This window comes from Mus musculus, chromosome 14, assembly GCF_000001635.26.
Source record: "Mus musculus strain C57BL/6J chromosome 14, GRCm38.p6 C57BL/6J".
Classification (NCBI taxonomy): Eukaryota; Metazoa; Chordata; class Mammalia; order Rodentia; family Muridae; genus Mus; species Mus musculus.
The window spans coordinates 63,037,926-63,062,163 of record NC_000080.6 but is presented as its reverse complement, the minus strand read 5'-3'; the positions used below and the strand labels follow the sequence as shown (position 1 = coordinate 63,062,163).

Below are 24,238 nucleotides of genomic sequence, written 5' to 3'. Positions count from 1 at the left end.
CTAGAGTCTCTAGGCCGGTCGTTCTCAACCTTCCTGATGCTACATGCAACCCTTTAATGCAGTTCCCCATGTTGTGGTGACACCCAACCATAAAATGATTTTTGTTGCTACTTGATAACTGTGATTTTTGTTACTGTTGTGAATTGCGTTTTCCACAATTCCAGTTGAGCTGGGAGCGGGTGGGACAGAGATTCGCAAGCCCCCTTCCTTTCTTTTTGTTTTGTTTTTGTTTTTGTTTTTCGAGACAGGGTTTCTCAGTGTAGCCCTGGCTGTCCTGGAACTCACTTTGTAGACCAGGCTGGCCTCAAACTCAGAAATCCACCTGCCTCTGCCTCCCAAGTGCTGGGATTAAAGGCGTGCATCACCACCGCCCGGCGCCCCCTTCCTTTCTTTGTCCCATTTTCAAAGCATGTGAAGGACAAGGCCTGTTTCTCACTCCCTGCACCCTCTTTCCCGCATCTCACTGGCTTTCTGATCTGTCTCCTTCCATACCTCAGTGAGAGCGGCATCTGATGCTGTGGTCTTAGCCCCTTGTATCTAGTCCACACTTGACACAGACTTGAAGCCACCCCTTCCACATATCTGTGGGGAAGATACACTAGCAACCAGTGGTTGCTTGTGGGGCCCTGCTTGCTTTCTAAAGCTGGTATCCAAGTTCACCCTGAACTGAGGCACCACGAGCAGCCTGCTTCTCCTCTCTGTAGTCAGGGCTAGAGAGAAGGTTAGAGTCCAAAGAACTCTGCGTTATAGATGGGAAGCTGAGCCCAAAGGCAAAGGACTCTCTCGGGCTTGCATGGCCAGGGAAGGAAGAGTCCAGGCACTTCTGCCTGAGAGCTGGTGTGGTGGCTAATCTTGGTTGTCAGCTTGACATACCTTGGACAAGGAGGCCTCAGCTGAGGAACTGAGTCCATCAAATTGGCCAGGGGACATTTTCTTGACTGCTAAGTGAGAGATAGAGGATACAGGTCTCAGTGCGTGGTGCCATCTCTGGGACCGGGGCTGGGCTGTACTAGAAAGCTAACTGCTCATGAGCTTGGGAGCAAGCCAGTGAGTAATACTCACTCTCCTTGGTTTCTGCTTCTGCTCCGGCTTGACTTCTCAATAATGGGCTGTGACATGGAAATGTAAGATGTAATAAACCTTTTTCCTCCCTGAATTGCTTTTGATCTTGGTGTTTATCACAGTGACAGAAGGCATTCCGGGGCAGCTGCTGTCCTGATGTCTTGGTCACAGACCCCTCTCATGGAAACTTGTTAAGGGTGATCCCCATGGTGATGTTCTGGGTGGAGAAGGCTGTGTGTGTGGCTGGTTTCCTGGCAACCGGATTTTGGTGTACACTCTTCGAAAGGCAAGGACCTAGAGAGTTGTGTTTCCACCCTCTTCAGCTTCCGTTTGCGATGTAGTGGGGTTAAGAAGGTAAGAAGAAAGAAACATCAGGGCAGACTGCAGAGCAGCCTGACAGGACGGTAGAGACGGAGGCAGAGGCACCGAGTGATCGAGTGATGTGGAAATGGGGGAAGAAGTCAGAGCAGACAGAGGTTTGAAGTTGGAGAGCCAAGTCACGGAGGAGAGCCAGGAGCACTTTTGGCACGGTTTTCAAGTGTTTTTCACTGTGGTGTCTCAATGCCTTCTGAAACACTGCCATCGGCAAAGTATGGCTGTTCCTCTGGACCAGTTCCATCTCCAGTTCACACACCTATCATTTAAATCTTGATGCTCAGGGTGGCCGGGGCTGGCTGAGATGAGGACATGGGTTGTAGAACATGCCGTGAAGTACCAGGACTTCCGTTTGGATTCTGGCATCTCTGTGATAAGCCAGGAGCAGTGACATCCAAGCTAAGCACTGAGCACTAAGGACAGCAGATACAGGGAGGACCTGCAGGAGCTCACTAGCTCCCAGCTTAGTTGGGGATGGGGTGGGGGATGGGGAGAGCTCCCTGTGCCTCAAAAGAATAAAACAGAGAATGATAGAAAAAGACATAAGTTGCTCTCTTCAGGGCTACCTGTGCACAGACATACACTACACACATATACACCATATTCACACACAAACACACCAAAAAGAGTGGCATCTTTCCAACACTGTGAAATGGTGGGTGTTTGAGGTGATGGCGTGCCAATTACCCATAACTGATCATTTCACATTGTATATTCGGATTAAAAGTTACACTGTATCCTAGAGATGTATACATCTACTTAATGTCATTAGTGTTTTATATTTTTCATTTTGTACGTATGGATGAGTGTATGTGTACCTGTGTGTTCACATATATGTGTGTATGTGCATAGGTCTCAGGAGAGGGCATCGGGTGTCTTTATTACTCTTTATTAATCCTGTGAGAGGATCTCAACCCGAGGCTCATGGTTTCTTTGCTGGGCTGGACGTCAGCAAAGCCTAATGACCCTTTTGTCTCTGCCCCGTGTCTGAGCTGGGGTTTCAGGTGTGTGTGTTGGATATCTGGCTTGTTGTGTGCGTTCTAAGAGCCAAACTCTGGTCCTCATGATTGCAAAGCAAACACTCTTAACTATTTCTCCAGCCTCACTTTGTGTCATTATTTAAAACAGGGCTTCTAAACTTGCCCCACTCTTGATCCTTTTTGGTCTGAGAATTTCTGTGTGATCCCAGGTCTATGGGTATATAAAATAGATGCACAAAGCAAGCATTTACTCATAATAATTCATGAGGTCATTTATTGACTTTAGTTTACCATTGATGTGCATGTGCACATCTGAAAACTTGCATGCGTGTACCCCTGGAGGCCAGAAGAAAGAGCAATGACCCTATGGAGCTGGGGACACAGGTGGTTATAACAGCTCTGATATGGGCTCAGGGATTTGAACCACCGTCCTCACAAAGAGCAGTTCTCGACCAAAGAGGACTCTGTGGAGTCCTCATTCCAGCCCTAAGAAATTTATTTAAAATACCCCTTTGGTGTGCATACATTGTTTTCTTTTACTAAAAGTAAAACTGCATACTAATGAGAGCAGCATGCTTGCTGGTCTTTACAGAAAGAATTGAAGAGGGGCTGGGTATTTGATATTGGAGGAGATAGAGAGTCAATGTCTTTCAGAGCTGACCTAGAATCTGAATTTATAATTTCCATGCTGGAACGTTCCATAGTGTAATGGTTAACACTCTGGACTCTGAATTTCTAATTGTCTATTCTGAGACTGTGCGTGTTTAGGACTATTTTAGAGACTGTTAGAAATTCTGTCCTGATCCCAAGATAAAATTCACTTAGTGATCTCTTTCGATTGCATTATTGGTTATTGTATTTTATTTTTGAACATCTCAAACAAATTTATTTTTTAAAGGAATGGCCTAAGCAGGGGTTGGGGTGCAGAGGTGGGGCACAGAAGTATGGGCTAGAATACAAATACAAATGGGGGCTGTCTTACACAGTGGATGGTGCACCCTACGAAACACAGCAGATTCAAAGCAAAGCGTTCCCTTAGCAAGCCTGGAGATTCAACCACTGGTATCTGGGATGTAGGATGCTGTTCTCAGTTCTGGATGGATCACTGGGTGTTTGGCACAGGCCATGCTTTTAACAAGATTTGAGCAGAAGAATGGCCAGGTAGAAATAGTTGCCGTGTTTGGTTTCCTGTGTCGTGTAGCTACTCAAGTTTTGCCCTGCATGGGCAAATTGTAATTTCTTGTCAAAGACTTTCTTCATATGGGTGGCAATATCATTGTCAATGTTATGCTTCTCCAGTGTCTGAGTAGACACTGCAAGTCCTGGGTCCTATTGCCTCTCTTCCGAGATATCTGCTCTTTTGTTTTTGTTTTAAATCACAGCCTTCTGGTCACGTTTAGTTGCTTTGGAATAGGGGCCTGCCAGCCTCCTGGGAGAGGAGTTGGTGTGCTCAGGTGACAGAGGACAGCTGGTCTGATGAAGCCATAACACCTCCATAATGCATGGAGGTCAGAGGACAATTTGAGGGACTCTATTCTCTCCTTCTACTGTAAGGGTCCATGATTCACCAAAGAATGACAGCCCGGACTCAGATAGTATGTAAACGCAAAGAATGTTTTATTCTGCAGAAGTCCAGCATGCTGGGATCTCCCATTACCAAGATAGAGAGACACCCAAGTGAGCTTGCAGGCCTGATTTCAAGCACATTAGAGAATTCTGGGGTTGGGTCCATCTCTACGGACATTCCATTACCTGGGTGTGGGGGCTGGAAACTTGCTGGGGAGGTCTGCAAACTGTTACTGAGGAAGCAGCTGAGGAAGTCTGGAAGCTGCTGCTGACCCATTGTCCTTGTCTCAGGCCAGGTATCTGGAACATTCCATTGCCTGGGCATGAAGGCTGGAGCCTGGGTTTCTTTCTATTAGTAATTGACTTGCCTGGGCTTGCCTCGACTTGCCTAGTTCTTAGGCCTAGTCTCCTTAACTGCCGATTTGAAGCCTGTCATGGAATCAGCCTGTCTCATCCCTCTCACTACCATGTGGGACCCCAAGATTCCAACTCAGGATTTCTGGCTTGTTTGCAAATGCCGAGTTAATCCCTGAGCCATCTTGTTGGCCCAATGTAGTTGTCTGAATAAAAATGGCCCCCATAGGCTCATAGGGAGTGGCACTATTTGAAAGGTTTAGGAGGTGTGTAGGTGTGACCTTGTTGGAGGAAGTATGTCACTGGGGGTGGATTTGGGGGTTTCAAATGCTCAAGCCAGGCCCACTGTCTTTCTCTTCCTGCTGTTTGAGGATCCCGATGTCGAACTCTCAGTTCCTCCAGCACCATTTTGCCTGCATGGTGCCATGATTTCTCGATTCCTGCCATGCTGATAATGGACTGATCCTCTGAGACTGTAAGCCAGCTCCAATTAAATGCTTCTTTTTATTTATTTTATTTTTTGCTTTTTTTATTTTTGAGACAGGGTTTCTCTGTAGAGCCCTGGCTGTTCTGGAGCTCACTTTGTAGACCAGGCTGGCCTCGAACTCAGAAATCCACCTGCCTCTGCCTCTGCCTCCTGAGTGCTGGGATTAAAGGCATGCGCCACCACGCCCAGCAAATGCTTCTTTTTATAAGAGTTGTTGTAGTCATGGGTCTCTCTCTACAGCAATAGGATGATGACTAAAACACCCACTTTTTTTCTTTTTTCTTTCTTTCTTTTTTTTTAGCGTAACCCAAGTCAGCAATTCAAAAAGCAGTTGTGAAAATCTAACATTCTAACACAGTACAACCCCAAGACACATACGGATAGTGGAGGGGAAACATTAAGAGGGTTTCTTTTCCTTGTATTTCTATAAGGGCAGAACACTTAGCATGTACAGTAGTTGTGTGTCCTTGGGCGATTGCTGTTCTCAGCAATCCCTTCCCCAGCAGAGTATGATGGTGGGGGAGGGTAGTACCTGCTGAAGGCAGGATACAGAAGCGAAGCATGGCAAAAATCACAGGAAGCCCCTGTGGGCATTCAGGAGCTGGTAAGAGTGCAGGCTCTGGGGAGTGACAGAGATCCTCCAGGGCCCTTCCTTCTGCCTCAGGTTAGTGTCCGATCATCTATCCCATGGTGCAGAGGCCAACCAATGGTGATCCCTGTGGAGAAGAGACGTCACTGTGCTGGGGTCTCTGCAGACACTGGGGCTGAATGGCTGGGGACTCTGTTTACTTAGGGGAACATCCAAGGTAGCACTTCTTCATCTGCTGCCCTCCAGGGGAGAGAGACCTGATACAGGTCTTCCCTGATGCTGAACAAAATCCACCTCTTGTCTAACGATTACTTTCTCTAGTCCTTTCTCTCCTCCTTCTCTCTTCTTTTTCCACTTTCTCCTCCACCCCGCCCCCCCTCTTTTTAGTCTCAGCTATCCCAGGCTAGCCTGAACTTACTTGATTCCCCTGCCTCCATCTCCTGAGTGCTGGGATTACAGCACTGAGCAGCACCGTTTATGCAGTGCTGAGAATGGAACCCAGGGTTTCCTGTGTGCTAGGCAAGCACTCTACCGATTTAGCCACACCCCTGCTCTCTTCTAATAATAAGGTGCTTGCAATGCATACATAATCACTGTGTATACTAGCCTGGGCAAGGACAGAAAGACCAAAATGGGTCCTGCGATCCAGCATACAGGGATGCCAGCCACCTTTGGGAAGGTCACTGGGCCCCTATTCACACACTCAACAGGAGGTGCAGTCAGACTGACTGGGATAGAGAAGTCAGATGGAGCCGCACACTTTCCGAGGCCACCACCCTGTGGATCTTGATAACTGACCAGGATGACTGATGGCTTCCTCCATGCTGGGCATGATGCACTGATTCAGTTGCCACTTGACTCTTGCAGCCTAGCTTGAAGACAGGACCAGTCATAACCGCCTCTCGTAGGTTACTTGCTGAGGTCTAGAAGTGTTCTAAGACTTTGCTGAAGGTCACATGTTGTGGAAGTCTCGAGAGTCTGCCCCTGGGTAGACAACATCATGAGCACCATCATTAAATGCTGAACCAGATTGGAAAAAGATACTGATATCAAAGCCACCATGTCAGTCACATCATCTGGTGGGACATGGCTGCCACCCCATCACCTATAGGAGGCCTCTACCACACCACTGCAGTGCCAGGGCAGAACAGGGGGTGATGGGGCCCTGGCACAGTTAGAATCCTAGACTTCCATTTCTGGACTGGGTGAAATGACTCTCTTGCACAGAGTAAAGGCACTGTGGACTCTCCAGAATCATCCGTGCAATCAACCAACCAATCAATCAATCAATACAAACCAAAACCATGATAACCACAAAAAGTCAGGTGGTGTATATGTGTGCAACCCTAGCCCCTGGAAGGCAGAGGCAGTGGATCCCTGGGCTTGGTGGCCAGCCAGTGTAGCCTTCTTGCTGAGTTCCAGGCCACTGAGTAGTGTCTAAAACCAAGAATGAATACCTGAGGCTGTTCACAAGCACACACGCATGCAAGCATGCATGCATGCACACATGCATACACAGAGCCTCCTCAGTCCTTCGTTGGCTATTTGTGTGGTGGCTGTCCTTTGTAGTTATGTGTACCCAAGGATAGCACAGAGGGAGACGTCGGGGGGGGGGGGGGGGCTACATGCAGGAGTAGGGCTCACCCAGTATCCAGGACCCAAGAACAAAGCCGAAGCCTCCCTGATTTAAAGGCGGCAGCTGATGCTCCGCAGAACCAGGTCTGTGCCAAAGTAGGCAGAGCCCAGGGCCAGCCTCCTCCCCTCCCGTTGATCCCTCTGCTGGCCTGGAGGGAGGCTGGTGGCTGATAGGAGCTGGTTCCTCAGATGAGGTCATTTGTTTTGGTGCCAGGGGAAGGGAGGTGGTGGAGGCAGGGGCCCTGCTGTCTGCTCTCCGCTTGCTGGCGCCACAGGGTGGACAGCCTGGGTCTTGTCTGGACAGTGCCTCATTCTGAGAATGATGAGAAGAGACTCAGAGGGCAGGGAGTGGCCAGGCAGCCCATGCTTGAGGTCTGGAAGAGAAAATGGGAGCTCAACTGAAAGGCTGGGCTAGCCTCTTTCCTGGTTCTCTCAGGGGTCTGGTGAGCTCTGACTGGACCCTGAACTAGCCTACCACACGCAGAAGGAACAATTATGCTCCCCCGGACATCTGTGCTGCTATTCTGAAACACTTCCAGCATTTGTTGTTATCCTAGGAGGCCTTTCCAGCTCTTTGGGGTTTTCAGAGGCTACCCAGGAAAGCTTGTTAGTTACTTTTTTTTTTTTTTTTTCTGGGATGATGTGACCCACTTCCTAGCTCCACTCACTGATTAAAAGCTCCCAATGTGTCTATGAGGCCCAAGAACTCATTAAGAAATATTGTGGATGACAGGTCTTCTGTGTGCAAGTGGATTGAGGGGCTCTTAAAATGTTTGGGTTCATATACAGGTTCCCAGAGTGTTCTCAACACTTTCTTCATCCTCTTCCTCCTCACTCACCCACCAGAAACAGCCCCTTCCCTGCTTTGGACACAGTGCCATGTTCTTAAAATTCAAGTGAGTGGCAGTCCGTGGGGTTACTGTTGCGCCCAGCTTCTCTTCCCCATTGTTTTGTCTGGGAGGTTGCCTACAATGCTGCGTTGTGAGTAGCAGAAGGTTTTTTTTTAGCTTGGGTGTGTTCCATTTAAAAGCACTCCAATATTGGGCTAGTGAGACAGCTCAGGGTCATCTCTGCGCCACTCCTAGAACCTATGTACAAAGAGAGAAGGGAAGGGAAAAAAAGAAACCAACTCGACAAAGCTGTCTCCTGACCTCCACACATGGGTTGTAGCATGCACATGCACAACACACACACAGACACACGCACATGCATGCACACACCACCCACATTTCACTCGAACATACACACATGCAAATGCACACACACACACACATCATATCTTCATAGAAGTAATCTCAAGGACTTTCTAAAATTAACATTTGAAAGATTTTACTTGAAACTTTTAACCAGCTTCTAAGAATTTATTATTTGTTGTGTTTCTGGTTATTTTCCCTCTTGCCTTTTCCATGGGAAGAACGATTCACTTGATGTAGCCTACTAGTTCCTAAAATGCCATTTGTGCTCTATTTCAGGTAAAATGATGATAAAGCAATCCTATGGCTCCCTCTTTATAATTTCCTATCTCTGATTCATTTTGAGTTTATTCTGGGATAAGGTCTGCATGAGCCACCAGCCTTATTATTTCAGAGCGGCATCCCTAATTAATGAACAATGTATTGTTGTCCCTACTGACCGAATGACTTGTTGTTGGTCCTATTAATTGAAAGGTCCTTGTCTTTCCTCTGCTGCTTGTCAATGCAGCTGGTCACGTCCTGTTATCGGCTTCCTTGGTTAAGGCTTGGATATCTAGGAGGAGACTTAGGCGGACTCCTCATCTTCTGAATTTCTGATGACAATCTTATTTAAAAACTTTATTAAGGAGCTTGAGGTTCAGTCTGCGTGATTCAAAGATTTTGTGGGATTACACTCATATTTAAAGTTGACAGGAAGGAGGTGACCAGGATGCTGTATTAGATGTCTTTATCTTTGCATCCTTGAACATCTTTTATTGATTCCTTCTTCAAAGTTTAAAGCCATCTTCACAGGTGTTGGCCTGTTCCTTGTTACCCTTGTTCTATGTGTTGTCTTTTGTTGTTTACTGTTGAGAAGAGGTTTGTTTGTTTGTTTGTTTGTTTATCTGTGCAGGTGAGTCGAACATGGGGACATTTTGATTCGCCTCACTGTCTTTTGGATGGTGGTTATGTGACCCAACTCTGAATGAGGAATATCTGATGATCTAGCTGGGTGTTTCGAAGATTAGAAATATTGTGTGAGTCATTAAGAAATGAATTTGGGGGACTGAAGAGATGGCTCAGTGGTTAAGAACACTGACTGTTCTTTCAGAGGTCCTGAGTTCAATTCCCAGCAACCACATGGTGGCTCACAACCATCTGTAATGGGTCTGACACCCTCTTCTGGTGTGTCTGAAGACAGCATCAGGGTACTCATATAAATAAATAATTCCAAAAACATTAACAAAGAAATGGATTCGACTTATATGTCCATTGAATGAATGAATAACGAAAATGTGATTCACACACAAAGGAAAATGAAATTAGCAGGAAAAAAAAAAAAACGATGAAACTGGAATGCATTACTCTGAGTAAGGTAACCGAGAAGACAAATGTTATCCAGGCAGTGGTGGCGCACACCTTTAATGCTAGCACTTAGGAGGCAGAGGCAGGCAGATTACTGAGTTCGAAACCAGCCTGGTCTACAGAGTGAGTTCCAGGACAACCAGGACTACACAGAGAAACCCTGTCTGGAAAAAGCAAAAAACAAAAAAACAAAAAAACAAAGGAGGAGGAGGAGGAGGAGGAGGAGGAGGAGGGAGAGGAGGAGAAGGAGAAGGAGAAGACAAATGCTACATATTCTCCCTCATATGTGGGTGTGGGTCCTGGCTTTGAAGGATTTATGTATTTAATTTGGAAGTATCTGTAGAGCCCAGGAGGCTAGAAAGGGCCATAAGAGGGAGAAGGAAGGAGGCTTTAAAGGGAGATGGGGGTGTGGGGCTCTGGAATTGTGGTGGTGGTGGTGGGCAGGAATACTGGGAATTAAAGACTTAAGCAGGAACTGTGGCAAGGGAAAGAGGAGAGGAGAAGATGGGGTGGAATCAGAAGAAGGATTGAAGAAGCTGAAGAGGAGGGCGACCCCATGGGAAGACCAGCGTCTCAACTAACCCAGATCCCAGGGAGCTCCCAGAGACTGAGCCACCAGCCAGGCAGCATTCACGGCTTGGTCTGAGGCCCCCTGCACATATATAGCAGAGGACTGCCTGGTCTGGCCTCAGTAAGAGAAGATGTGTCTAATCCTCAAGAGACTTGAGGCCCCAGGAAAGGAGAAGCCTGTTGTGGGGGAGCACCCTCTCGAAGGCAAGGGGGAGGAGTGGGATGAGGAACTGGGGGAGAGGGGATGAGGAAGGGGTAACAGCTGGAATGTAAATAAATAAAATAATTTAAAAAAAGATTGTGGAAATCCCCTGTGAAAGTCCACTGCTTTAAGGAAATTAAAAGGAATATAGAGACTCCCTCAAGCTCTCCATCACCAGCTTACTTGTGGCCTGTTATGTAGTTATTATTTTCCATGGTAAGTACCTCTTCTTTTCTTTTCTTTTCTTTTCTTTTCTTTTCTTTTCTTTTCTTTTCTCTTCTTTTCTTTTCCTTTCTTTTCCTTTCTCTTCTTTTCTTCCTTTATTTCTTTTTTAAAGAATTATTTGTTTATTTTTATGTATATGAACGCACCGTCACTGTCTTCAGACACACTAGTGGAGGGTGTCAGATCCCATTACAGATGGTTATGAGCCACCACGTAGTTGCTGGGAATTGAACTCAGGACTTCTGGAACTGCTGAGCCATCCCTCCAGCCCCGGTAAGTACATTTCCTAATGTCACTCAACAAAGAGTGACAAGGAACTGAGCTCCCAGATAGATGGCTTCCAAGTCTACATTCATGTACAATTAAAAAAAAAAAATACTCAAATCAAGACATTACTGTTGTTAAGGGTCTTCATTACCATATGCAGCCAGAGATGGATTTTGTCCTCACAACCTGTATTAGTAAGCGCCCCACCCTATTCCTTTCCTCCCCCAAGCTTCAGTGTAAAAGTCTGGTTCCCTTTATTGCTTTGAGTATTCAAGTTCACACTTTTTCAGCTTACAGACTTCCCCTGGGATGTGGCAAGATGGCTGAAAGCCTGCGCCTGCGCCCCCTGGTGGTGGAAGCAAAAACTAAGGGTTGGCCTTCCTACCCTTGTGGTTTTCCTTTGTAGAAGCCTCCCATGTTGAGGGAACTCCAGAGCTTTCAAAAGCTCGCACAGTTGGGGCCACCGACAGATTGCACTGAAATTTGATCTGTGTTTTTTTTGTTTGTTTGTTTTTTTTTTTTTTAAAGTCCTACCCAAGCTGGTATGTGTCCATTTTCTCAAACTATGAAGATTGAAAAGGGTGGAACAACTCTAATTGTTGTCTATCACCAGAAGGTCCAAGTTTCTCCATCTCTCAGGTTTTCAGCCAGATGGTGTGTGTGTAGTGGTGGTGATGGTGGTGTGTGTGTGCGCGCGCGCGTGTGCGTGTGTTTACACATGCAGATATGTGCTGATGCATGCATCAGAGGCTCTTTCCTTCTACCATGTGGGTTTTGGCAACATCAAGCCCAGACAGTCAGGTTTGGTAGCAAGTGCCTTTACCCACTGAATCATACTGCTAGTCTTCCTCCCAATTCCTTTTAATTGTACAGTTCAGAGCTACATTCAGTCCACTCAAACTTTATAGGCCTTGAATCACCCTAAATAACATTGATCTACACCCCGCCCCCCCCCCGCCCCCCCCCCCCCCCCGCCCCAGGTGATCCCAGTGTGGTTTATTCACTGTAGGTACCCACAGGGCTTTGGAACACGCCCAAGCCCCTCCAACCTACTCCCATCATCCCCCACCACCGTCAACCCCCACCTGCCACCCCTCCCCCTCCTTGATGTCTCTGCTCCCTTTGTCCTTGTGAATTGAATCGGCTGACAATCCACGAAAGCGGGAAGACCCAAACACTCCCACTTTTCTTTTGGTAAGAGGACACGCTTTAAGGAGCCAGTGCAGGTTGCCACATGCTATAGCTGTTACTAGACGGTCTCATAAGGGCTAAGCAAAGTATCATGTCATTAGAGTCTTATTAGCTGTGTGAACCCATTGTGACTCTCCCCGCCCGCCCCCCCCCCCCCGGAAGTATGAGGACCAGAAGCTGGAGACCTGTGGGCAGGTGGCTTCCTCCTGCCGTGCTCATAGAGTGTTACTGTGCACTGTGACCACAGTCTGGGGAAGACCAATCCTGACCTGAGGCTGCCAACCATTCTCATTGATGAATTATGAGGATCTTGATGGCGCCTGGTGGTTCTGCCCCTGAGGCATGGGCGACGGGAATGGATGGTAAGGAAGCACGCTGGCAAAAGGCAATTGTGTGGAGGGCTTGACCCTGAGCCTGAGGGTCCATGATACATGGGCAAAAGTAGTGATGTTGCCGGGCGTGGTGGCGCACGCCTTTAATCCCAGCACTTGGGAGGCAGAGGCAGGCGGATTTCTGAGTTCAAGGCCAGCCTGGTCTACAAAGTGAGTTCCAGGACAGCCAGGGCTACACAGAGAAACCGTGTCTTGAAAAACAAAAACAAAAACAAACAAACAAAAAAAAGTAGTGATGTCAATGGGTGGGACCTGTGCCTGGAGTCAGAAATGGAACTCAGAAGACAGAGCTTTATGGCTTTGAGCCTTAAAAAAGAGTTTTGATGGCCCAGTATTTCATGTCTCTGGTTGGATTCATAACTGCTCATTGAAACTACAGCCAAGCCAGACTCCTGTACTTCCCAAGAGGAAAGAAGTTCAGCGCAAGTGAAAGCAGATGCAGTCAAGACAGGCTGGGTAGTGCACATGTGTGTGTTCCCAAATATGTAAATATAACATGTTCAGTTCATATATTACTTGTAGCTATATGTTTTTCAGGGCTGACCATTTGGTATTGGACAACCAACTGGTGTACTTAAAGCCTGATGAAATATACATAAATTAATAATAACAAAAAAATGAAGATGGACTGGGTGCAAATCCAGGACAAACTAAGTTATTACTTGTATGATCTTAGAAAAAAAATCCATCATTTAAAGAAATCAGATTTTGTTTCAAGGTTAAGTAACTTGATATATGCAAAACAGTTTAAATGCTGAGAGCTTCATGTCAGTTATTTTTTCTTATTCTCATGGACATTTCTCGGAGAATGTCATTTCCTTCGGCCTGTGGCTTGTATGGAGCCGTTGAATTTGTTGTTCTTTGTTTTGTTTGTTTTTTTTAATTCAATTTAATTTTATGTATGTGGTGTCTAGCCTGCATGTGTATCTGTGTACCACGTAAGCGAAACGTCTGCAGAAGCTGAAAGAGAGCATTACATCCCCTGGAACTGGAGTTACAGATGCTTGTGAGCTACCATATAGGTGATGGGAAACAAGCCTAGGTCCTCTAGAAGAGCAGCCAGTGCTCTTAACCACCGAGTCACTTCTCCAGTCCCACACAGGTGAATTTGAAACGGGAAATTTATGATTTAAGACAAGGAAGACCACGGGGTGCCATTTATTGCAAAGCTTCTTACAAAATGCCATCTGGGCTTTTGCCAGTAAACAGACACGTGGCCAGCGTCACCCTTATGCGTCACGTCCACTTTTTCTTGAGCTCTTGGGCCTCACAGACAGATTGGGAGTGTTTAATCATTCACATGGCCTTTTAACTGGAGCTGTGAGGCTAGGTCATATACCTTTGGTTTGAGGAAGTACAAAATCGGTATCCTTTCTACAACAGGACATTATGTTGTTACAGTAGGCAATCCATACCCACCCTAACTTACAACCAAAGAAACACAAGCCTTCGATTGCGGTGCACGTCTCAAAGGATATGCCCTTATTCCCGATCGAACAGCGACCTGAAGAATAGAGAAAGGGCAACCAGTCTTCAGAAAGCTAGGGACGAACCTGGGCTGGTTTTCTCTTGCTCATTCTCCCTCTGGGACCCATCCTTTTACTTCCTATCATACTTCAGTAAGACTGTGGCGTCTAGGTCTACGAAGAGGGATTTGAGTTGGGCATGTTGGTGCACACCTTTAACCCCAGCACTCTAGATACTGAGGCAGTTCTAGGAGTCCAAGGCCAGCCTGGTCTACATAGCTAGTTCCAGGACAGTCAGGGCTACATAGAGAGATTCTGAATTAAAATAAAACATTAGGAATATGGTGAGTAGAGATGTATGCATCATGAAAAGAGCTCTCCTAAAGGTCCTGGAAGTTTTCAGGAAATAGTGAAAGATGGTTAGTATAGAGAAAGGCAACCCTTAACCATGACCTAGCCCTAAACTGATGGCCCATCTCCTGTGGGTGGAACTTCCCATTCTGGGCTTATACCCATAGATCAGGCTATCTATCTGTCTGTCTATCTATCTATCTATCTATCTATCTATCTATCTATCTATCATCTATTTAAAATTTTAGGATCTGAGCTTTTAAGAGACCTTTTCAGACCCATAGTCCACTGCCTACCTGCAGGCAATGATGTCACCAGGATGAACAGTAAGCATGAAAGACGCAGGTTCATAGCTGTGGAGGGTCTGGAGCTGGAACTGCCGAGACAGCTGTCTGGAAGCCTTGTTTATAGAGATGATCTGGGTTAGGTGGCGCTGGATTCAAGCTCACTCTTCCAGGGAGAGCCCAGCTTCTATAGAGGCCAGAAGAAGAGGAGTGAGACCCTGTGCCGTTCAGCACTACCCTCATTTCTTCAAAGCACACGAGTTGAAGGCATTCAGCAAAGGGCAGAGTGCCCCCACCCACAGAGCAGGAGTCTCACGCAAGGCCTAAGCACTTTTCCTCTCCCCTTTTGAAATTTCAGGAGAAAAATGGTTATGTCATTTGCCTGCAAGTCACATTGAAAGCCCAGGGGTCACAAAACAGTACTACAGAGCACAGGCAATTCATGGCTGGGAGGGGCACAGGTAAAAGATACTCACAGGGTTCCAAGAAGCAAAAGGCTCTTAGCATGTCAACAGGGTTTGACTAAGAGTAGAGGGTTTGCTCAGCGAGTGGAGAAGTCTCCTCTTTCAGTTTTACTTACTCGTTTGGCCAGATTCTGCTGTGGAAAAGTCCCCAGAGAGCTTCCTTTTCCAAATGGCTTGAGACACCAATCTGGGTCTCTTGAGGGCCGCAGGCAAGAGGGAGGAGCCTCACTGTGGGGGCAGCTGGGTAGCTGGGCTGGAACTCTGCTTTCTCATGGGAGGGCTGTTTTCAAGGTCAGATGCCTAGATCCAGAGGTGGAACTGAACAGTAGTTCTCTGGAGGTAAGGATGTGGCCTTTGGAAAGTGCCATTAGGCCCACACTCCTTGGGGCAGTAATGAATGATTAATACAAACTCTGATGTTATTCTGTCCTTTGAGGTAGGCTTGTTGCCAAGTGGCCCACACACTGTAGTCTGTAAGATGCCCGTAGAGTGTAGTTTTATTGATTACACTGTGCTTTGAAGGCATACTCTCTTTGAAGACTTTATTTAGTAGCTCAACTCCATCTTCATCTTCTCCAAAACCACATGCATTGTGGGAAGTTCTCTTTTGAAGATATGAGGATATATATATATGTATATATGTGTATATATGTGCATATATATGCATTTCTGCTGGTATACTTATTTTTTAAGATATTTATTTATTTATTTATTTATTTATTTAAGCTTTCTATTTACATATATGCCAGCATGACAGAACAAGGGCATCAGAACTCATTGTAGATGGTTGTGAGCTACCATGTGGTTGCTGGGAATTGAACTCAGAACCTCAGAAGGAACATCTAGTGCTCTTAACTGCAGAGCCATCTCTCCAACTCAGGTATAGTTTATTTAAAAAATAGTGTGTGTGTGTGTGTGTGTGTGTGTGTGTTCATGTGTGTATGTGTGTGTTCAGCATACATGTGGAGGAGGTTAAAGGGCAACGTTGTGAAGTTATCTCCTTTCACCTTTGTGTGAGTGCTGGGGATTGAACCCCCACTGTGAGGCTTGTATTTTACCGGCACAGCCATCTTTTTTCTTCTATTTTATTTTTTTATTAGATGTTTTCTTTATTTTCATTTTAAATGTTATCCCCTTTCCCCTCTAAAAACCCCTATCCCCTCCCCACTCCCCCTGCTCACCAACTCACCCACTCCCGCTTTCTGGTCCTGGCATTCCCCTACACTGGGGCATTGAACCTTCACAGGACCAAGGGCCTCTCCTCCCATTGATGACCGACAAGGCCATCCTCTGCTACATATGCAGCTGGAGCCATGGGTCCCTCCATGTGTATTTTTTGATTGGTGGTTTAGTCCCTGGGAGCTCTGGGGGTACTGGTTGGTCCATATTGTTGTTCTTCCTATGGTCTACAAACCCCTTCAGCTCTTTGGATGCTTTCTCTAGTTCCTCCACTGGGGACCCTGCAGCATAGCCATCTTGCTGGCACTCATGCTGGTATCCTATAAGTACTCAGTGTTATCACTAAATTCCATTATAGCATCCATCTTCCTTTTTCCTTCAGAGACCTCCAAATGTCTTCCTGATAAAGACAAAATCCTGCTGAGAGAGTGTTACTGTGGTCTCCACTGATGCTCCTAAACCAAGAGCGCTACTGTGGATTAAACGCAGAGTGAGACCATGATGGTGGGTCCCACACTGAAGTGTGTTGGTGGCCAGTGGTGAGGTGTCTCTCTCAAGGAAGGAGTCTTTGCTAATGAGATATACTCCAGGGCATCCTGCATTGGATGTGCAGTCTCACTAGCTTCAGCTGCTTCTCAAACATCTGCTATCATAAATACAGGAAAGAGATCTGGCCATCCTTTTAGAGATGTAAAATCAAGGCTCAGAGGGGTAGAAAGGGCTTGCATGGAGAAGACAAGCCCTGCTGGAGTTGGTTTCTATATGCGGTATTTTGATGATGTGTTTGAATAACAAACCTAAAATCATGTCTTTGTTTTGAATGGATATTCTCATGCCGGACCACTTTCCCAAGAATGATGGCTATCAGTATAATAGGAAGAAAAGATACCTTTTACAAAAATATTGCTCAGCATCACTAACTACCTAGACATACAGATAAAAACTGGGATTAAATATTTGGCTCCAGTAAGAATGGCTACACTAGAAAAACTGAAGATGGCAAGTGTTGGGGAGGGCGTGACAAGAGGGAATATTTGCAGACTATTGGTTGAGATGTAAATTGGTAGAACCATTATGGGCAATAACATGGAAGGCTGTCTTAATTAGGTTTCATTGCTGTGAGCAGGCACTATGACCAAGGCAACTCTTATAAAGGACAACATTTAATTAGAGCTGGCTTCCAAGTTCAGAAGTTCAGTCCATTGTCATCATGGTGGTGGGAAACACAGCAGTATCAAGGTAGACATGATGGTAGAGAAGGAGCTGAGAGCTCTACATCTCGATCCAAAGGAGAACTAGGCCTCCTCGGGGAGGTAAGAGGAAGTTCTCTTCCACAATGATGGAGCCTGAGTACAGGAGGAGACCTCCAAAGCCCACCCCCCACAGTGACATATTTCCTCCAACAAGACCACATCTCCTAACAGTAACACTCCCTATGGGCCAAGCATATTCAAACCACCCCAAGGATCTTCTAGAAATTCAAAGAGACTACTTTATCATCAAGAATGACACTAGTGGAAATTTGTTAAAAAGAGATGAAATTGGCATGTCAGAAAGACACCGGGGACTTCCATATCAATTATGAAAAAAAACCAACTTCACAATATCAGTAAATTGAAATTTTCTCTCAACTGATGACTGGGCAAGGCAAAAAGAAAGGGCACCTATGTTCAATATTAATCACCTGACATGAATGGAACTGGAGTCCTGTAAAGTGGGATAAGAAAGAGAAGCACCACACTCTCACTCACACAATGTCTGAGTCTAAAACGTCGACCTCGCACAAGGTGAGAGCAGAACCGTGGTTATTTGAGGAGGGAGGGCAGGCAGAGAGGGCTGTGGGACAAGTCCCTCAAGTGTCTAGGTTACAGCTAAATGGAAGCAGGAAGTTATAGTGTGCACACTAGGTTGACCATAGATAACAATACTGTTCTGTACATTTAAAACAGCTAGGAAAGGAATTTTAAACTTGTCACCAGCTGGGCACAATGGCTCATGTCCACAAACCCAGCATTCTGGCGGTGGAGGAAGGACAATCAAGAGTTCAAGGCCAGTCTCAGTGAGTTCAAGCAAAATGAAACAAGGCTTTTTACCATAAAGAGGTGATAAATGTTTGTGAATATGAGTAATTAATCTAACATAAACATTGCACAATGTCTGTGTTTTCTTTTAATATGTAAGATTTTAGTTTATTTTGGGGGGGATCAGGTTTTGCAATGCAGCCTAGACTGGTTTTGAACTTCCAATTCTTCTGCCTCAGACTTTTTAGCACTAGTATTACAGGTATTCACTACCATATGTGGAAAATTTTATAGATCTATCAATTAACAAAAAAGACTATGAACTGCCCAGGCTAGCCACCTCCTAGAGAAGTGTTTCTCAACCAGTGGGTCACCTAAGACCACTGGAAAACACAGATATTTATATTAAGATTCATAACAGCAACAACATTACAGTTATGAAGTAGCAATAAAAGTAATTTCATGGATGGGAGTTACCTTGACAACATGAGGAACTGTGTTAAGGGTCACAGCATTAGGAAGGTCGAGAACCACCTGTCTAGAAGAGATTTGTTGACATACCCCCTCAATCCTTTGAGCATCTTGGGAGATGTGAAGGATGCTGATAGGTGTTCCCATGTCTCTGTTTGACTTGCACCCATCCCTATTAGTGGGAGGCACACACCTGTTCAGAAGGTACATGCGTTTTGTAAGTTGCTACTTTCTCAAATCGCATGGAGATTCCAGACCCTAAACTATCTGGAAAGAGGAAGAGGCACCTCTCTCACTGAGCTGGCTAGTGCAGGGCCGCTCTATTGGCTCCATTCAGCCCCACAGAGAACCTCAAGGGTCATGTCTGTGAATAAGAGGAGAAATGACCTCCACCATTGCTTCTTGCATCTTCAAAATGTGAGTCTTTAACTCAGGAATTGAGGGCCTTACCACGGCCTCTCCTTTGGCCTTGATGAAATTGCCTCTTGAGGTCTTATCCAGGACACTCCACTCTCTTGCTATGCTCCTGTAGATCTGTATGTTGGGATAAGCCTTGGAGTTGCACAGCAGCTAAGGTTGCAGGCACAAGAGCTGCACAAGATTAAGCCGGTGAGGAGTCTAGCATCGAGGGAAGAGGGGCTCACACAGCTCTACCCTATTAGCAGAACTACGAGTGATTGCTGCTGCGGGGAGGAAGGAGCCAGTTTTCTTCGGGAGGTGACCCTGGTAGGTTGCCCATGCTCTGGTGGATGGTCCTCTATCCATGCACATGCTGGCAGCACTAAACAAACTCAATAGGTTAAAAAAGAAAGTACTTGAAGTTAGGAGAAAGAGGTGGTAGTGTGGTTCTGGTGGTATAGAGTAAGGAATGCATTTGACCTTGGGCTAAACATGTATGAAATTCTCAACAACAACAACAACAACAAAAACAAGTAAAAATATAGTTAAGAGTACAGTTTCAGGATGCTTGAGAATCTATGATCAATGAGAGGTGACTTCAGACCAAAAGAATCAAGCTGGCTACATAGAACATTATTCAGACACAAGGCAGATAGATGGATCGATAGATAGATAGATAGACCGACCGACAGACAGACAGTTAGACAGACAGATTAATCACTTTCTGTACTTGGGTAAGTTCAATAAAAGTTGTAAGATCTGGTTATCCCTAGTGAATGGGAAACATACCTGCCCAAAGGGATTGTGTAACTAGTTGAAACTATTATTGCCTTTGATAAGAAAGCCCCTGGCATTTGCTTTTAAGACTTCATGCTCTCATACCCTGGGATAGCTGCCCAGAAGTCCCCAGGGCTTGTTGCTGCTTTTCTTGGTCCCCGTCAACTGTCCACAGTCTGTGATTCTTCCCACAGACATTGTAACACCTGGGAGCTTGTTCTCCGAGTCTTAACAAAGTGTAATAAGTTAGGCTATGTTTATTCCTTAGATTTCTGAGAACGATGAGGGGCTGCAGAAACAAGCATTTCCACAGTGCTGGACGGGAATGAATGAGGCACAGAGCTAATGTGGAAACACTTGAACGGCTGAAGTTTCGTCATGGCTGTTTGAGGAGGAAAATCCAGTAGAGCACATGAAAGAAAATACTCCAGAGAGTGAGAGGAGATTCGGTTTAGTTCAGCGGGGTCAGTATTTGGGCCACTTTACAGTTAGTTGCCTGTATTTCCAAGAAAATTCCCCTACAGTAACATGGCAGGAAGAGACTTATAAAGCCATAATTTCACTTGATTCATTTGTGCACGCGTGTGTACATGCACACACACACACACACACACACACACACACATCCGTGGGTATAGTAGCTCACACACAATGTGCCTCAATGTCATGTGGGTTCTTGGGATTAAACTCAGGTTACCCGGCTTGGTAGCCAGTACCTTTTCCCACTGAGCAATCTTCCTGTTCCCTAGGTTATAATTTTGATGTAGTTAGATAAGACCTAGGAGAGTTTATATATGCAATATTATAGGGCATACTGCGCTTAGAACGAAGCAGTGAAGACTTTCTGAAAGTGATTACACCTGGAGTAAAATCTTTAAGAGTGAGTAGAAGGGAACATCCTAGAGAGTCTAGGAAGGGTTGATCCCGCAAACACGCAATAGGTGCAGCTGAACAGAGCACGAGAGTACGGAGTATGAACATGCATTTGTGTCAGAGTATGAGATCTTGGTACAGGTGAGGTTTGTTAGGTCTTTACAGCCAAGTATAGAAGGCTACGGGGAAATTTCCACTGGTGAAGACGATGGGAGAAGTGGTGAGGTTGGTTTCCTGTCTGCGCATGCCTACTGAGCACTTCCGTGTCGGATGGGTTTAGGGGGAAGACTGGCGTTAACTGAACTAGAGTTTTTTGGTTTCTTCCCATAGCCATTTCATCAGCTCTTAGGGCAACGCCTCCTGCTGCTGGCTTGCCTTACATGGAAGCAGGGCTCTAGCAGGTTGAGTCTCCTATGGAACTGCTATTAAGAACAATAACACTTGAGTTAAGGTGTGCAGGGGTCGCTGGTGATGCCAATATTTGGAGAGAGGGACTGGGTTCCAGAGGATGCGCTACATTTATTTGCCTTAATCCACATTCTGTCTCTTCATTTAAAAAACAAACAAACAAACAAACAAACATCCTTCCCTAAAGCACATCCAGGAGTATTAACATAAACCAGATCTATAGGATTGGTTTATAAAGGCACCACACAGACTTCTGAGAAGAAATAGGTATTAAAGGATTTAAAATTTTTTCTGTTCTCCGGTTGCGGGAGGGGGAGATCTCTTGGGAGATAGAAACATGAATATTTTTATGCTCATAATTTTACTGGCAAAGGCATGGAGAGAGTATGCTTAAAAAACAACAAAACAAAACAAACAAACACCCAGCTGGGTGGCAGCGGCACATGCCTTTAATCCCAGCACTTCAGAGGCAGAGTCTGTAGAATCTTTGAGTTTGAAGTCAGCCTGGTCTAGAGGGTGAGTTCTGGTCAGCCAGGGCTACACAGTGAAACAGTATCTCAAAACAAACAAACAAACAAACAAACAAACCCAACAAAAAGTCCAACATAGTCTTTATATACCTCCTCCTCCTCCCTAAAGAGCCCCCATTTTCCAATGCCCCCGATCAGATCTTGCATGCTGCTGTTCCCCCTTCTATGGCTTCCCAAACCCTATCCTGAGAGTGATTGCCCAAACTGATAGAGTCCTGAAGTCCACATCTCTTATCCGATCTCTTTAGTGTTCCAGTTCATTCTGAGGCTTACCTGGTGGCCAGAGTACATTTCCACATCATGTATCGTCTTAGAGATACGTTGCTATCTCCTCACCAGGTCCAGTGGTTTGCTGACCACAAAGTGCAGTGGAATGCAGATGGTTTGCTCTAGGATGTTTTCTCTAATATGGCAGGAGCTTCAACTTCCTTCTAGGCATCCTTCCTGTGAGAGACAGAGATAAGACTTCTCTGGTTTGTATCACTCTTGTCCAGAGCCTTTCCACAATTTGCTCCATATGAGATCCAAACAATTACCCTAAGCAAATTATATACAGCAGCATATTAGCTAGTGAAACTAAATGAATAGTGGAAAAGAAAAGAAAAGAAATCTGACACAAGAACCTTATCAAATTTGGGAGAAAACCACTACATTTTGTTCATTATTTCCTGAATCTTTGAAGTCTTCCTTTGTGGTCTGTCTGTCTGTCTGTCTGTCTGTCATTTATCTATTTATTTGTGGTGGTGGTATGCCTTCATTCCTTTCTCCTTATGTTTTCCATTTGTCTCCGAAGCTTAATCCGCTGCTTGTGTTTGAGTTCGTGTGATGGTTTGGCTCCTGGCTTTACCATGTGTGTTGGGTTGCATTACATTGGCATCTGCAAATGAGAAGTGGGTCTTATTCTTCTCTTTGAACACTAATTTTGTCTGAGAGGTTCCACCACACAAACTGTCTGGCATGGCATGCAGGTACCCTTTGCCCCTAGATCTCTCACCCAGGCCCGTCTGCTGCCTGGGTCAGCAGGTAGTGCAGCTTTGGTGCCTTGATCTGTAGGGTTGTATCTAGAGCCCAGGTCTGTAAAAATAGACTTCTGAAATGAATCCGTGGGGGTCATTTTGGATCTTTGGCTGTACAGAGGACCTGAAGAGTGGGTTGCAGGTACTGGCTTGACACTGGTCAGTTCACAGTCTTCTACCAGAGCTCAGGATTACTTAAGAAAAGACAAATCTGGCTGGGCATGGTGGCGCACGCCTTTAATCCCAGCACTCGGGAGGCAGAGGCAGGTGGATTTTTGAGTTTGAGGCCAGCCTGGTCTACAGAGTAAGTTCCAGGACAGCCAGGGCTGCACAGAGAAACCCTGTCTCAAAATACTAAAAAAAAAAAAAAAAAAAAAAGAAAAAAAAAGAAAAAGATAAGACAAATTCAACCATTGATTTTAAAGATCAAGAACCTAAGCCCAAAGCTTAGAGTAATGGCATAAGCCTTTAATACTAGATCCTGGTCTACCTTGAGAGTTCCAGGACAGCCAGAGCTACATGGAGAAAGACCATCTTGAAAACATTAAACAGTTTTAGAAAGAAAGAAAGAAAGAAAGAAAGAAAGAAAGAAAGAAAGAAAGAAAGAAAGAGAAAGAAGGAAGGAAGGAATGAAGGAAGGAAGGATCTAAGTGAAAATTTCAAATTTCAAGAGTTTGACAAGATCTAACCCAGTGTTTAACTCCACACACTAACAGTTATAGTTGTGTGGTCCTACTATGTGTTACCACATCACAGTAGGCAGCTACTATCACATTGATCTACTTTCCTCTGGTTAAGATTTAAGCAAGCTGCTAAGTCATCAGGAGTGCTGATTCTTATGTTTCTTAAACATTTCCTGAAGTAGAACTGTGTCATGATCATTAGTCCTTTTGATGGATGGTTTAGAAGACGCTGGTGGTGATGATGTGAGGATGTGAGTGTGTCCATGGGGAGGAGGTTTATCAAGCTTCCTGTGCATACGCCCATTGCCTGGCACATGTCTAAGCACATGCCATGGTTAGTAGAAGACCATGGCTCAGTGTGTTCTCTGGGATTGTGTCGGGTGCTGGTGGTATTATGGGGGTTATCCCACACTCTTTGGGGGAGCTCTTATTTTCTAAAAAGCTTTCATCCAAATCAGAATCACGTTAGGCCAGTCCTCAACTTTCACACGCCAGAGGTCAGGAAGACCTGTGTGCACATTGTGCTGCTGGCATTGATGATTTGCAGGGACTTGGGAAAGCTATTCATTCCAGTTACGATGCAGAGGACTTGCTTTTCAAATGGGGAGCATTCCCATCCGAGTTTTGAATGGGTAAGAGTGAAAATCACCACCACCAACACTACCAATGATGTGCGCTAGACAGACAGCTTTGTAAACACACTAGGCATCTGTTAAATGGGTGCATTCTGAAGATACAACATTTATACTGAATCCCAGGAGGGCTTAGAACGAGGCTGTATATGGTGTAAATTGGGTTGCTAGTTCACAAGCAGCTGATGAGATGTTGCTTTCGAAGTCAGATCTTGCATTTGCTGGGCTGCTCAGTGAAGCAAACAGATGTTC

At 45.5% G+C, this 24,238-nt stretch overlaps 1 protein-coding gene and 1 long non-coding RNA gene across 3 annotated transcripts; both read right to left on the bottom strand.

Moving 5' to 3' along the window:
- 2700070H01Rik (RIKEN cDNA 2700070H01 gene) lies at positions 4,015-7,091 on the bottom strand. Its single transcript, NR_046019.1, has 3 exons — positions 7,058-7,091; positions 6,212-6,397; positions 4,015-5,540 (listed from the first exon to the last, which is right to left on the bottom strand). It is a non-coding gene; the product is annotated as an RIKEN cDNA 2700070H01 gene (long non-coding RNA).
- A 6,466-nt stretch (positions 7,092-13,557) lies between these two features.
- On the bottom strand, positions 13,558-15,173 carry Defb42 (defensin beta 42). Of its 2 annotated transcripts, none has more exons than NM_001034910.3 (3): positions 15,114-15,173; positions 14,546-14,720; positions 13,558-13,936 (listed from the first exon to the last, which is right to left on the bottom strand). In NM_001034910.3, exons 2-3 carry the CDS (start codon positions 14,598-14,600, stop codon positions 13,764-13,766), a joined length of 228 nt encoding a protein of 75 aa, NP_001030082.1. In that variant the 5' UTR covers positions 14,601-14,720; positions 15,114-15,173; the 3' UTR covers positions 13,558-13,763. The 2 variants fall into 2 exon arrangements, with proteins under 2 accessions (NP_001030082.1, XP_030103767.1); XM_030247907.1 differs by lacking the exon at positions 15,114-15,173 and adding an exon at positions 15,010-15,107 and having other exon boundaries at positions 13,561-13,936.
- Positions 15,174-24,238: the final 9,065 nt, after the last annotated feature.